General features: G+C 48.2%; 1 protein-coding gene across 2 annotated transcripts in view; it reads right to left on the bottom strand.

Moving 5' to 3' along the window:
- Positions 1-1,377: 1,377 nt before the first annotated feature.
- plxna3 (plexin A3) overlaps positions 1,378-11,502 on the bottom strand; it is a 50,648-nt gene continuing 40,523 nt past the window's right edge. For both annotated transcript variants that reach the window (XM_057041539.1, XM_057041540.1), the window contains exons 14-38: positions 10,795-10,891; positions 10,469-10,659; positions 9,984-10,132; positions 9,781-9,901; positions 9,558-9,694; positions 9,298-9,468; positions 9,124-9,217; positions 8,828-8,947; positions 8,571-8,690; positions 8,038-8,181; positions 7,626-7,860; positions 7,387-7,529; positions 6,791-6,946; positions 6,531-6,631; positions 6,324-6,390; positions 5,962-6,108; positions 5,644-5,803; positions 4,102-4,205; positions 3,638-3,734; positions 3,459-3,536; positions 3,261-3,373; positions 2,999-3,168; positions 2,715-2,927; positions 1,973-2,123; positions 1,378-1,766 (exon numbers count right to left, since the gene is read on the bottom strand). In XM_057041539.1, the coding sequence (XP_056897519.1) occupies positions 1,671-1,766; positions 1,973-2,123; positions 2,715-2,927; positions 2,999-3,168; positions 3,261-3,373; positions 3,459-3,536; positions 3,638-3,734; positions 4,102-4,205; positions 5,644-5,803; positions 5,962-6,108; positions 6,324-6,390; positions 6,531-6,631; positions 6,791-6,946; positions 7,387-7,529; positions 7,626-7,860; positions 8,038-8,181; positions 8,571-8,690; positions 8,828-8,947; positions 9,124-9,217; positions 9,298-9,468; positions 9,558-9,694; positions 9,781-9,901; positions 9,984-10,132; positions 10,469-10,659; positions 10,795-10,891 (3,375 nt within the window). In that variant the 3' untranslated portion in view covers positions 1,378-1,670. The remainder of the gene's footprint in view (positions 1,767-1,972; positions 2,124-2,714; positions 2,928-2,998; positions 3,169-3,260; positions 3,374-3,458; positions 3,537-3,637; positions 3,735-4,101; positions 4,206-5,643; positions 5,804-5,961; positions 6,109-6,323; positions 6,391-6,530; positions 6,632-6,790; positions 6,947-7,386; positions 7,530-7,625; positions 7,861-8,037; positions 8,182-8,570; positions 8,691-8,827; positions 8,948-9,123; positions 9,218-9,297; positions 9,469-9,557; positions 9,695-9,780; positions 9,902-9,983; positions 10,133-10,468; positions 10,660-10,794; positions 10,892-11,502) is intronic.

Here is an 11,502-nt window from a genome sequence, read left to right as displayed (position 1 = left end):
TCTGGTCGGCAGCTGGAGGGTCCCAGCACACATGCCAGACGGATCCGGTCCGCTCCGAGAATGTGAGGATGCAGTCAGGCTTGGTTGCAGGTCTGACCCGCGACCCGGTCTCCTGGCTCTCGGTACCTCCAGACTTCATCTCAGCATAATGTTCAGCTTTATACAAGTTCAGCTCCGGACTCCGGTCAGATCAACAGAATGTCTTATTACGCGCTTCATTTCGCTGTTTTTTTCTCCTTTTTATGCTCTTTTTTTTAATGATCATTACTTTTTTGTTTACAATTATGGCCACGAGTCTTAAAAGTTCAAAGTTCCTCTCCAGGATAAAACTGCATTTCAGGTAGCTTTTGATCCGGGATCGGTCCAGTTCTAATGTGTACTGGTCTGGCTTTTGCATGGCACTGGGCTTATAGCTCTGCACAGTATTTCCCCTGGGCACTGTTAGCATAGTGCGGTATTAGCATGGCTGTATGTGTATGTGCACGATCTGATGACTACGTGAACTGATGCTGGATCCAAAACCCCATTTTCCATCACGTCCTTCACCTTTCAGAGGTTCTTCACTTGGGAGAAAAAAGGAAAAAACAAACAGCTGCTTATTTACAGACCTCGGTGCCTTGGAATGTATTCAACATTTAAAAAAAATGTGGTTTGTTATTCACAACTTTGGGGAAATCCACAGTCTTGACTGGTCAGGCAGTACATTACTAAAGAGTCCTCCTCGCCACAGGTCTGGCAAATGGGGGGGGGGGGGGGGGGGCAAAGGATAGAAGATAGAAGCATAAAAAAGGAGGTACAATTGATAAAGGTTGGATGAAAGAAAAAGAAAAAGAAATGCTGAGGAAAGCGGGTTTTTCTAGACACAGGTACTGGTCGGTCAATAGGCATCGGGCTCAGTGTGCTGTGGTCCAGAGTGATTGTCCAGGGAGGAAACACTGAGTGGTTCAGACACTTCAGGATAGTGATCTGGCCTGGCTGAGCGGTCGGGGATCCCGGTTTCACGGCAAGGTCGGATCGGCCTCCTCCTCTGTAAAAGCTCGGAACCGCCTCTGACGGGTTCTTTCATCACCGGAATGTCTCATGGCAAATCCTCATCCTTTCATCAGAGAATTGGGATTCAAATGGCAGCGACTGAAGTGGCCCTTTCTCACGGACAACTCCATATTTGGTTTGGAAACAGAACAAATATTTCTGTTCCAGGAACCTCCGGCCAGAAGAGAGCAGCAGCTTTGACTTAAAGATGACTTGTGCTGCTCTCTGAGGGTGAATTCGGATGTCACGAACAGCTTGGGTCCATCGTTGGGAGGCTCCAGCCGTGCGTCCGCGGCCACGCCGCTTCAGACGAATCCCTGATTACACCTGTGGTGAATTTCAAGAAGGTCCCCCAACTTCGCCACGACTCCGCTGAAGGATGAACGTATGTGGGGAAAAAGAAAACGTCCCGTCCCGTCCAGTGGAAGGGAGGGTTCATCCAGTCATCCACCAAATCACGCTCGTCTCAAAGCTCAAGGCTGCGGTTTTCAGCTGGGCCCAACACTGAGATATTCAGCTGACTGTGCAAACAGATCAGGAAAAACAAAGATGTCACCGCGGCCCCCTCCTCCAGCAATCTGCCCCCACCCCCCCACCCCCCCACCCATCCCATCGGTCCGTGAGTCTCTCCCCTCCTCTCAGCTGCTCCCAGACATCAGGTTGATGGCTTGTTCCAGTTTGTGCCTCAGTTTGTGTTTGCGACAGTAGCCGTCACGATCCAGGGCTGTCAGGATCTGAGGAGGAGGGGAGGGGTGAGGAGGTGGGGGGGGAGACATCTGATTTATAAATGACACAACAAACAAACACATCTCATTGACGCCATCCTGGAAGCTAATGGTCTTTTAGCTTTAGCTTTCTAACGAATGACTCGGCGGGTGGGGCGAGAGCCGTGAGGCTCCTCTGTCTCCCGTCCACGTGCAACTGCTGCCCCCCCCCTCACCTCTTCCTTGTACTTGTTGATGTAGAAGTAGAGCTCGCTGAGTGCGCTCAGTGTGTTGAACTCGTTGCCATGGAGACGGGACTGCTCCACCAAGTAGGCGTCCATGTCCTGATCACTGATGCTGGGCATTTTGGCAATATCCCTGTAATATCTGCCGCACATAAACACACGTCGCAGCTTTAATCTACAGAATCTCAGCGTCAACAAAGGCTTCTTCACATTGTGCGTTGCTGACAGTCAAACAGCAAGTAAGGGGGGCGTGGCCACACCGCCAGGAGAGCTCAGATCAAGGGTGTACGACTGATGTGCATGGATAACGTGAGCATGAGCCTGTCTGTCGCACCATCGGTGGACACGTGACGTAACCAGTCTCCACTGAGCCGTTCCCAGCGACGGCGGCAGGCCCACGGGCTGCCACCAGCGCATCGGGAGAATTCACCAATCGTACACCGACGACGGCTTCGGGAGCAATTGCTTTTGCTCAGGGACACTTTTCCCTGCAGGGGCACAGAATCAAACAGCTGCTTCTTCAAGCATTTCCCCCGTTTTCCCTCAGACCGGGAGCACACATCTAATTCTTTGGACGGACTATTTTGTCTCATTTCAGGTTGTGTGACTTTCATATTGATTAAGTAGTTAGGATGGGATCAATCAACACTGCCTTTTGCAGATGCTAATACTGTTCGATGGGGAAAGAACGCGGGATATTGGCGGTACAGCGACAACAGAAGGAGTTGGCTACCTTTCCACCCAGCTCTTATAGTTGGGGATGTCTTTCGCATACAGCAGCTTGTTGGACGGGGAGTCTTTGCCCAGCCGGTGCTCGGACGTGGAGCAGGAGTCCATGAAGGTCTGAGCAACTACTGACAGGCAGGCGTCAGTGATGCTGCTCTTGTGGATGTCGAACACAAACTGAGGATTCTTTATGACGTTCACCCAGAACCTGAGAGGAAGACTGTCGGGGACGCAGAGAGGACACGTCAGTGTAACGTTCCTGTCTTGTGACAGACGTCTCCGCTGTCTCACCAATTACTCTTCCAGGTGTGACGGACATCCGGGTCGCTGATCTGTCGTTTATCGGCTTGTTCATCCAGGAAGTCAAACATGTATTTGATAGCCAATGGGAGAGCAGATCCTCGGTGGGCGGTGCTAAACACCGTCTCAAAGAGGTCGTCCACAAACTTCTGCAGCGTCCCCTAAAGACAGCAGGAGGCAGAGTGCCGCATTTTAATCCGGGGGTGGGGGGATGACACGCCTGTACCTACTTTTGGGACAGTTGCGTAAGTACCTTTGTAGCCAACAGTCTGGTCAGGTAGATCTCAGAAACCATTTTACTGCCTCGGTCTCCCTCTCTCTGATCACTATGTTCATGGTTCTTCACCAAATGCCACAGTTTAGTCCCTAAAACAGATATAGACTTAATACACACACTGTACAACTATTATTATTATTATTATTATTATTATTACCACCATTATTACAGTACCTGTCTCCTGGTCTGGGGTAATCATTGGTGCTCTGGACCTCAGACTGTCAGGACTGCTAGATGTTCTCAGTAATGATTCTGATGACACAAAAAGAAATTACATTTAGTGTGTTTGACTGTAAGTGTGTGTGTGTGTGTGTGTGTGTGTGTGTGTGTGTGTGTGTGTGTGTGTGCGGTACCATATTTGCTCAATGATCTGGTGAAGGTGAAGGAATTGGCAATGTTGTAAGCAGAAACCTGCTTCTGGACCAGAGCGACCAGTGAGCCGTCCGTAACCTAGCAACACACGCAGCAACACTTGTGTTAATCAGTCGATCATTCAATCAGTGGGCCGAACATTCATTTCGCCGGCTTCTAATTCCGTTCTTATCTGAATACGATCAACACATTAGCGCAGGCCGCAGGAGCCACGAGTGCCTGAGAAAAGCCTGAAAGGTGGCAGGAAAGCTTTTAATGTGCAGACACAATGAGTCACCATAGCCATTCCTGCTCAGGGAACTCATCACCAAGACAAACGTTGGACACCCAAAGACTTCAGTTTGTTGTGATACTGACTTGCTCACATGCAGGTTTACAGGGGAAACCGGTGCTCTGCTGTGCACATTAAAAGCGAGCAGGTTTTGAGGTTAAGTCCAAAAATCACCTGGTAGTGCGCCAGCGTGTTCAGCCGCTTCCAGTCGCTCTCTATCTTGGTGGTGACGTCTTCGTCCTGGAGGATGATCCTGGTCAGGCGACCCTGACGCCACTCTGATGACACAAAAAGAGTCAGTGTGGTTCCCTGGACCATCCACAAGAGGTCCTCAACAGTGACAGCAAACATCTAATTCATCTTATGACGCTACATTTAAATGCAAACACAAAATTAAACCTTCCCTCCTGTTTGGGGGTCCTGCTTTCTGCATGTCTTCACCGGCTGCACTGTCCCCCCGTGAGAATAAGACCTCTGGTTTTTGCCGGATGGCAGCAACCTAGCACGATGCGGCGCAGGGCGGGGCAGAAACCATTTTATACTAGACTACACTATAAGCTGCTACTAGCACAGTTGTATGTGCAACAGCTCATTTTCAGGAGCTGAAGACACAGCCAGTGTGTTTTGGAGGAGGACAGAGCGCACACTGGGGTATTTTTAGCCTTTATCAATTTAAAAAAAAAAAAGGTGCTCCTCTGTGGAACAACATACAGAACTAAAATGGTCACATTTGTTTCATTTACTTAAAGTGCGTGCGTGTGTGCGTGGGGCGGGGTCAGCTGCTGCACGCATCATCGCAGCAGAAATGCTAATAAAGCAAATAAAGTAAAATGTCATGTTATGAAACACGCTAGGGGATTTCTTTTCCATTTGCTTTCACAGAGTTGTTATTGTATCTATATTTCAAACGCATAACGAGAACGGACATTATGTGATTTGAAGTTGGCATCATTAAACCAGTGTAAGCTGGTCCAGATGGGTTTTTGTTAGCTAGTGTAAGAGTGCAGGTTTGCACAATACCGGTTATATCATAAGCATGTGAACCAATTGATGGCACTCGTTTAATTTGATACACCTTTTCTCTGTTTAATGAAAAGATTATGAATTGACTACTTTGATAACATTCGTGTCTGCAAACCATTTACTATTTTAAACTCAATAAACTCATGACATTTGACCGGAATTGCAATGGTTTGTTTTTCTTTCTTTTCCCAGCAGAAACCTGCAACCTCATCTACGTCTTATTGTTCACATCTCGAGTCTTCTGCTACTCTAATGCTTTGGATCAAATCTGGGAAATGAGTCGCTGCGTCGTCAACAGCTGCCCTGTACTGTTATTATAACTATTACGCTCATCTCGGTGCTTCTGCGGGTCACTCTGATGATATAAAACTTGATGGCTGACAGTTGAACCCTGCTTATGACTAGTTTAAATGGGTGGCTCGGTGGGGACTGACGTCTCTGCTCCTCAGCACTTATTACTTTGCTGACTGTGCTCAGAAGGACATTAGCAGAGCGAGCTGGCAGCCCAATATTTTAGCTTTAGCTTCTTAGTGCAATGAAAAGTAGACCTGCTTGGCTGTAGTAGCTTTTAAGATTGAGAACACATGGACGGCCAGGCCTCAGTGCTCAAACCCACATAAATCTGCGTACTGTGATTGTTTGTAGAAAGCCAGGGTGAGCGGAATAATGCTCCTTTCACAGGTAAACACCTACCAAGGTCCATGTCGTCCGCCTGGGGCCTCTGTGAGAAAGGGATCCCTTTGTAAACAGCATCTAGTAGTTTGTCTTTGACCTGAGTCACCGTGTCACAATTCAACACCTTCACCGGTACCTCCGTACCAGCCTCGCCCTCCGGAGGGATACACATCAGAGTCTGAGAGGGAGAGAAGCCTTCAGACTGATGGCTACACTTAAAACATCAGCATGTGGCAAACTTAACAAAAGGAATACTGCTATTATTATGAACCAATCGAGTAAATGATGAATGAGCCACTAATGACAATGAAAACTAAATGAATGTGAGGATTTTACCAGCTGTTTGTAGTCAATTTGCTGTCTGATGAGTTTGTCTTCACTCAGAGAGTAGCGGGCCTCTCCGGTGATGGCATCGATTGGCCCCTTCTCCATCTGCTGCTTTATGGCACAGTAGAGCATGAAAAGGGGCTCACCTGCGCACTCCTGACAGAGACAGACAGACAGACTTCAATCCCTCCTTTTTCTACTTCATGTCATTCTAAAATGTCATCATCGGCACCCAGAATGAACCCGTCCCACTGAATTCCCACCTGCAGCCCTGATTTGATTAGTCTCAGACTGAAGATGAACAGGAGGTGGATTATAGTGAGGAGGAGGGTGGAGATAATGTAGGGAACGAGAAAGGAAGCACCAGTTACCTTGAGGAATCTATGCAGGAGGAAGGTGAACCAGTTTGTGAGCATCTTCTCGGCAACAGATTCAGTCCTGAACACAGACACAGCGTATCGGTGGTCTAAATCATGCTGATTTTCTCAAACCAATGCAAACATTTTAGATCTTTCCAACACGATCCTGTCAGGAAGGGCTAATTCAACGGTTTGAGAGCCTTTTCCATGCATACAGACCTCCTCAGCAGCAGTTTGGGGTGGTTTCTGTTCTCTAAATTCTTCTCAATCAAATCAGCCAGCAGCTGTTTTAACACCACTGTTGCATATTCCATACGGCCCTGAGGAGACACACACAGCCAACATCACGCTCATCTCTTGCCCACAAGCAGCTTCCTCAGAAATGACATCTAACTGCAAGGATTCTGCAGATGGGCACGGGAACCCTTCATTAGCCAGTGCTTCTAATTAATCAGACCTCATCGGGTTGTTATGGATACCTGCAGAGCCGCCATTAGCAGCGAAGCGACGTTCCCTCGGTCCCTCATGGAGAATGACCTCTGAGCCTCCAGAGTGTGGATGAAGGTCAGCAGGAAGATCTTGTTGTTGAGCAGTTGGCTGAACAGACGCAGAGCCTTCTCCACATTAGCTGGAGACTGAAACGCACAAAGCGACGAGGCAACATTACTGTGGAAATATACTGCAGCTAGACTAAAACAGCGTCCATCATGCGCATAAAGATCTGAACATTTGAGATAGAAAACCGATTTTTTTTTCACACATTAGAAACAAAAACTGACGTAAGAAATGTCCTGGACCACATGTTGCAAAAAAAAAAAAAAAATAAATAAAAATACACCGAGACCCTTCTGGTTATTCGGATCTAAGGGAATCAAATTCACCAGTGTATCTGTGTTGTGTCAGTGTCTCACGCCGTCCTGTTGGGATTCATTGAATCTGCAAAGACCCTGGAGAGTGCAGATGGCTGCTCTCTTTCACTGCGCAGGCAGCGTTTAAAAGCAGTTCCCACTCTATCAGTAATGTGTTTGTTCTCCTGTGTTTGGACAATAAAGTGCCGTCTGTGCGATGCGCCTACATCCAGCTCTTTGAGGACGGGGTGCTCTTCTATCCCCGGGAACATGACTCTCATGGTGTAGGTACAATACTCCAGGAAAGGAATCTTCACTCCGTCCATGTCGTTGGTGAGTTCCTGGATGTCCGTCTGCAGCTCTGCAAAGGCTGGAAGACGGCACAACAGCGTGTTATGTCACAGCGACGATGCGATTTCTGTCTTTTTCTGCCGCGGCGTTCTCGGTCACCGTGGCACCAACGTACCCTCCTTGCACTCCAGCGCCACTCGGCTCTCCAAGTTGTCCATCTGCAGCTGTAATCTCTTCAGGGTGCGATCGGCATCGCGGGTCTTGCGCTTGTAGGCGATCAGCACGGCGATGATGGCGATGAACAGCACGCCGCCACCTGCTCCGATGCCGATGATGGCAGGCAGAGTCAAGGCGCTGTCGGAGTAGATGTGAAGCATACCTGGAGAATACTCCAGCCCACCAACTAGGATCTAAAGAGAGACGCACAGGCTTTGACAAACCAATAAATGCGCAGACGCCAGTGATAAATAATCAATGAACCAACCGCGGCTACGCTAATGACTTTTATTTTTAGAGACGCCCTCTCAGCTTCCTGCTTCTCCTCTTCTCTACCTAATTTCTTTCTGCTCCACAGGAGCGTGGCTCACCAGGACACGGTGCTCTCCGGTGAGATCTGGAGAGTCGCACAGCAGTTGGCTCTCCGACACGGTGAGCAGACAGGGGGACTCTCCGATCAGCACGGTGTAGTTCAAGCGGTTGTTACCGGGAGCAGGAGGGATCAGGTTTTTACCCTGAAACCGGAAACGGATGTCACACTCAAATCTTGTAACGACAGCAACAAGCCCGATCTAAAACGCGGGACTCCAGGTGGGTTTTGTTTTGGCAGAGGGAGAAAAGGTCAGCATTTTTTATAAGCCTCCAAAAACTGACACAAGCTGACGACGCTGTAACTGCAGCACTTCATTCTCTTTTAATTGGAGAATCAAAAAGTGTAAAAACAGAAAGACAACGGAAGATTATAGTGTCACAGCAAATTAAATAAGCCTATCATGATAGCTAACAGCACCACGGTTTTGTGTAAAACAGCCAAACCTGTCGGTACCGTCTCCTCTCAATACTTCTGATAAGCCTAATTTAGTCACTTCCTTCTCTGCTGAACATCTAGCAAGTGTTTTCTCACCTTGAGGATGATGGGTGACCCAGGTTTGACTTCCAGGATCCCAGAATTCCCCAGAGGGTCAAATATCGGGTTGGGGTAGTGAGTAAAGGGGGTGGAGTTCAGGACCAGCAGCGAGGAAACCTTTGGAGCGACAAATATCACCAGACCATAAACCAACGGATAAATGCAGATGTGGGTGGGACCCCAGATCAGATCGAGAATCCTGCTCTTAGAACAAAGACTAAATATGGTATGAGAGGCGCTGCCGTGTGTGTTACCTGGTCAAAGATGAATCCAAACTCTTCAGGGTGGAGTGCACCTTCAGGCGGGACTGACTTATTATAGACCAAACCGGGGGCCAAGCACGTCATCGTGCTGTCGTTCACCAAAGTGCAGAACTAAGGTGAGAGATTAGCAGAAGCCGTTTCAAAGAAGGCGAAAACAAGTCATCAGATCCCATAACACCACGAGTTGCATCATATCAATGCCGAATCACAAATTCACTGATCATTTTGGGCCACAACTACAGGAAAGGACTTTTTTTTTAGATGTGATTATTGTATAATGTTCTCACATTATTAGTTTCCACTCCGCCATACTTGGCTCTGACTTTGGGCTCCTGGATTGTTAACAGGTTAGTCCCTGTTACAGTGATCATGGTGCTGCCACTGTGCAAACACACACAAACAGGTTGGAGATCAACACATGAAGGAGCTTTAAAGGCTGAGTGAGGGTCTGTCACATTTACTTGAGGATGGTCCAGTTTGGCTCGATGCTGATGATGGTGGGGTCCTCCGTGTACACATACTTGGTCTCGGAGCTTGTCACCTCAGCCTTGTCGATCATTAAACGGATGGAGGCGGGGCCCGAGCCCGACGAGGAGGCCGGAGTTATGCAGATTATTTCCCGATTGGTCCGTCTAAAATAAAATAAAAAAGAGGGAGGCTTGATTCCCTCCACACTGTACATCTACGATGAAAACGTGTGAGTCAGCAGATTTAAACTGACTTGACAAACAGACACTCCTCCTTGTTGATATAAACGCTGACGGTGCTGCCAGCATCCAGGTGTCGACCCGTGATGGTCAGTCTTGTTCCGCCAGAAACGGGCCCTTTCTCTGGGTGTACGCGACTGAAGCTGGGGCTCTACAGGAGGAAGAAGAGAGGCCCCGGAAAAATGACAACAGGAAGTTGGTAATCACTAAAATGACAAACTTCTGCTTCTCCCGCACCACAAAGGAGTACGTCTGCGAGGAGAGGGTCCGGAACTCGGCGCTGCAAACACCGATGCACAGCTCCACGGGTCCCCCTGGAGAATGAGGGAGGAGGGCCTCGGCCATGTCGCACACAATCCTGCACGCACAAACACGCAGTGTCAGCACAGGCGGCCTGGACGGAAGCCGCCGCACGCGCTCAAACCCGGATGCACGCTGACCTCTCGGCGCTGATGTACTGCGAGGGAACAGAGCTGCAGCGGACCCCGGCCACCTGCACGTGCGTGATCTCCTTGACCTGTAACCCCAGATTCTCCCCCTCGATGGTCACCCGTGTCCCTCCCTCACGAGGCCCCGTCAGAGGACTGATCTGTGGGAAAGGAGGTCAATCACCAATCGCTTCTGGAATCTACTGCATTTACAAAAACATTTAATCAGACTTTCTGAGTTATTTTGATGTCTCATTGTCAACTGACGCCATTTGCTTGATGAACCGGGCGTCACATGCTAGCGAATAAGAAATTGTTGAGTAAATTTAGGATTTTGGGAAAATATTTCAAGAATCTTGGCAGGCCAAAGCGTGAACCTTGATCCTTTGAATGAACTACTTAATAAACGTGTGGTTTCTGCTCCAGAGCAAAATGCTTTTAGGTATGCAAATGAATCCCTCGCCGATAGGAAAAAAAACGGGGATTGCATTCCCAACCTTGGTGATGCGTGGGTGGCTGCAGCGAAGGTTGTGTCGCCCGTGGTGCATCCAGCTCTGCTCAGGCGTCGGGCAGTGTTGGCGTAGGAGGCACTTCCTGGTTTCAACACACCATCCACACTCAAATGCCGGAGGGGCTTTGAGGCACTGACCACAGCTGGAGCGCTGCGCCTCACACTTATACAGTAACGCTGACAAACACAATGAAGAGCGATGGATGAGCGGCAGAGCAGGCCAAACCTGTCTACGTTTGCTGCTTTAAATCGTTATTACATCTACACATTTTAAATCTAAACTCATAAAACACAAGTCGTGCTGATCTTTACCCTTCATGGACATGGGTTTATCGATGAAGAAATCTCCGTCCCAGACAATGGAGAAATCAACTGGGAGATCTCCAGACTCATCGCCTTCATACCAATACTGCAGAGACGGCAAATAACAAAAGCGTTGTCACTCTGAGAGCAAAGTTCTACCCTCCTGAAATCCCGAACACAGGTGTCACGGCCAGTGTTTCATAGATACAGACATTCATTTACCACAGTTTTAGCATTAAACCTGCCTGGATGCAGGACTTTTGCTCATAAAGTCCTGGTACAGTGTGTGTGATTCTAGAAATGATCATTGCAGGGGATGGAGGAATGTACAGTGTAGTAACTCCTACTATGCAGTAAAAGTACATGCATGCATAATTACGCCAAAAGATGGATTTGGTGAACTACATTTAAATTCCCTGTTACAGGGAAAATGTGTTTCAAGCGGACACATGCGTGGAAAGCTGAGATTAACTGATCAAAAACACAGGATTTATGTGGATCTATACGATCAAACTTACAACTCTGCTAAAAAGATAGGACGATATGCCTTTTGACACATCGTTCCTCAGGAGAAAACTCAGGGTCGCCTTAACTTATTGGCTAAAGCTACAAACAGCACTGGCGATTCATCTACGCAGTGGAGAAAGCCATGGCTGTGATGGCATTGAAATATGACTCCCCAACTGCATAAAACAACATAACTGGCTTTAAAACAAC

This window comes from Takifugu flavidus, chromosome 8 (genome assembly GCF_003711565.1).
Source record: "Takifugu flavidus isolate HTHZ2018 chromosome 8, ASM371156v2, whole genome shotgun sequence".
Classification (NCBI taxonomy): Eukaryota; Metazoa; Chordata; class Actinopteri; order Tetraodontiformes; family Tetraodontidae; genus Takifugu; species Takifugu flavidus.
The sequence above is the reverse complement of the archived record's forward strand: the minus strand, read 5'-3'. Positions and strand labels throughout refer to the sequence as shown.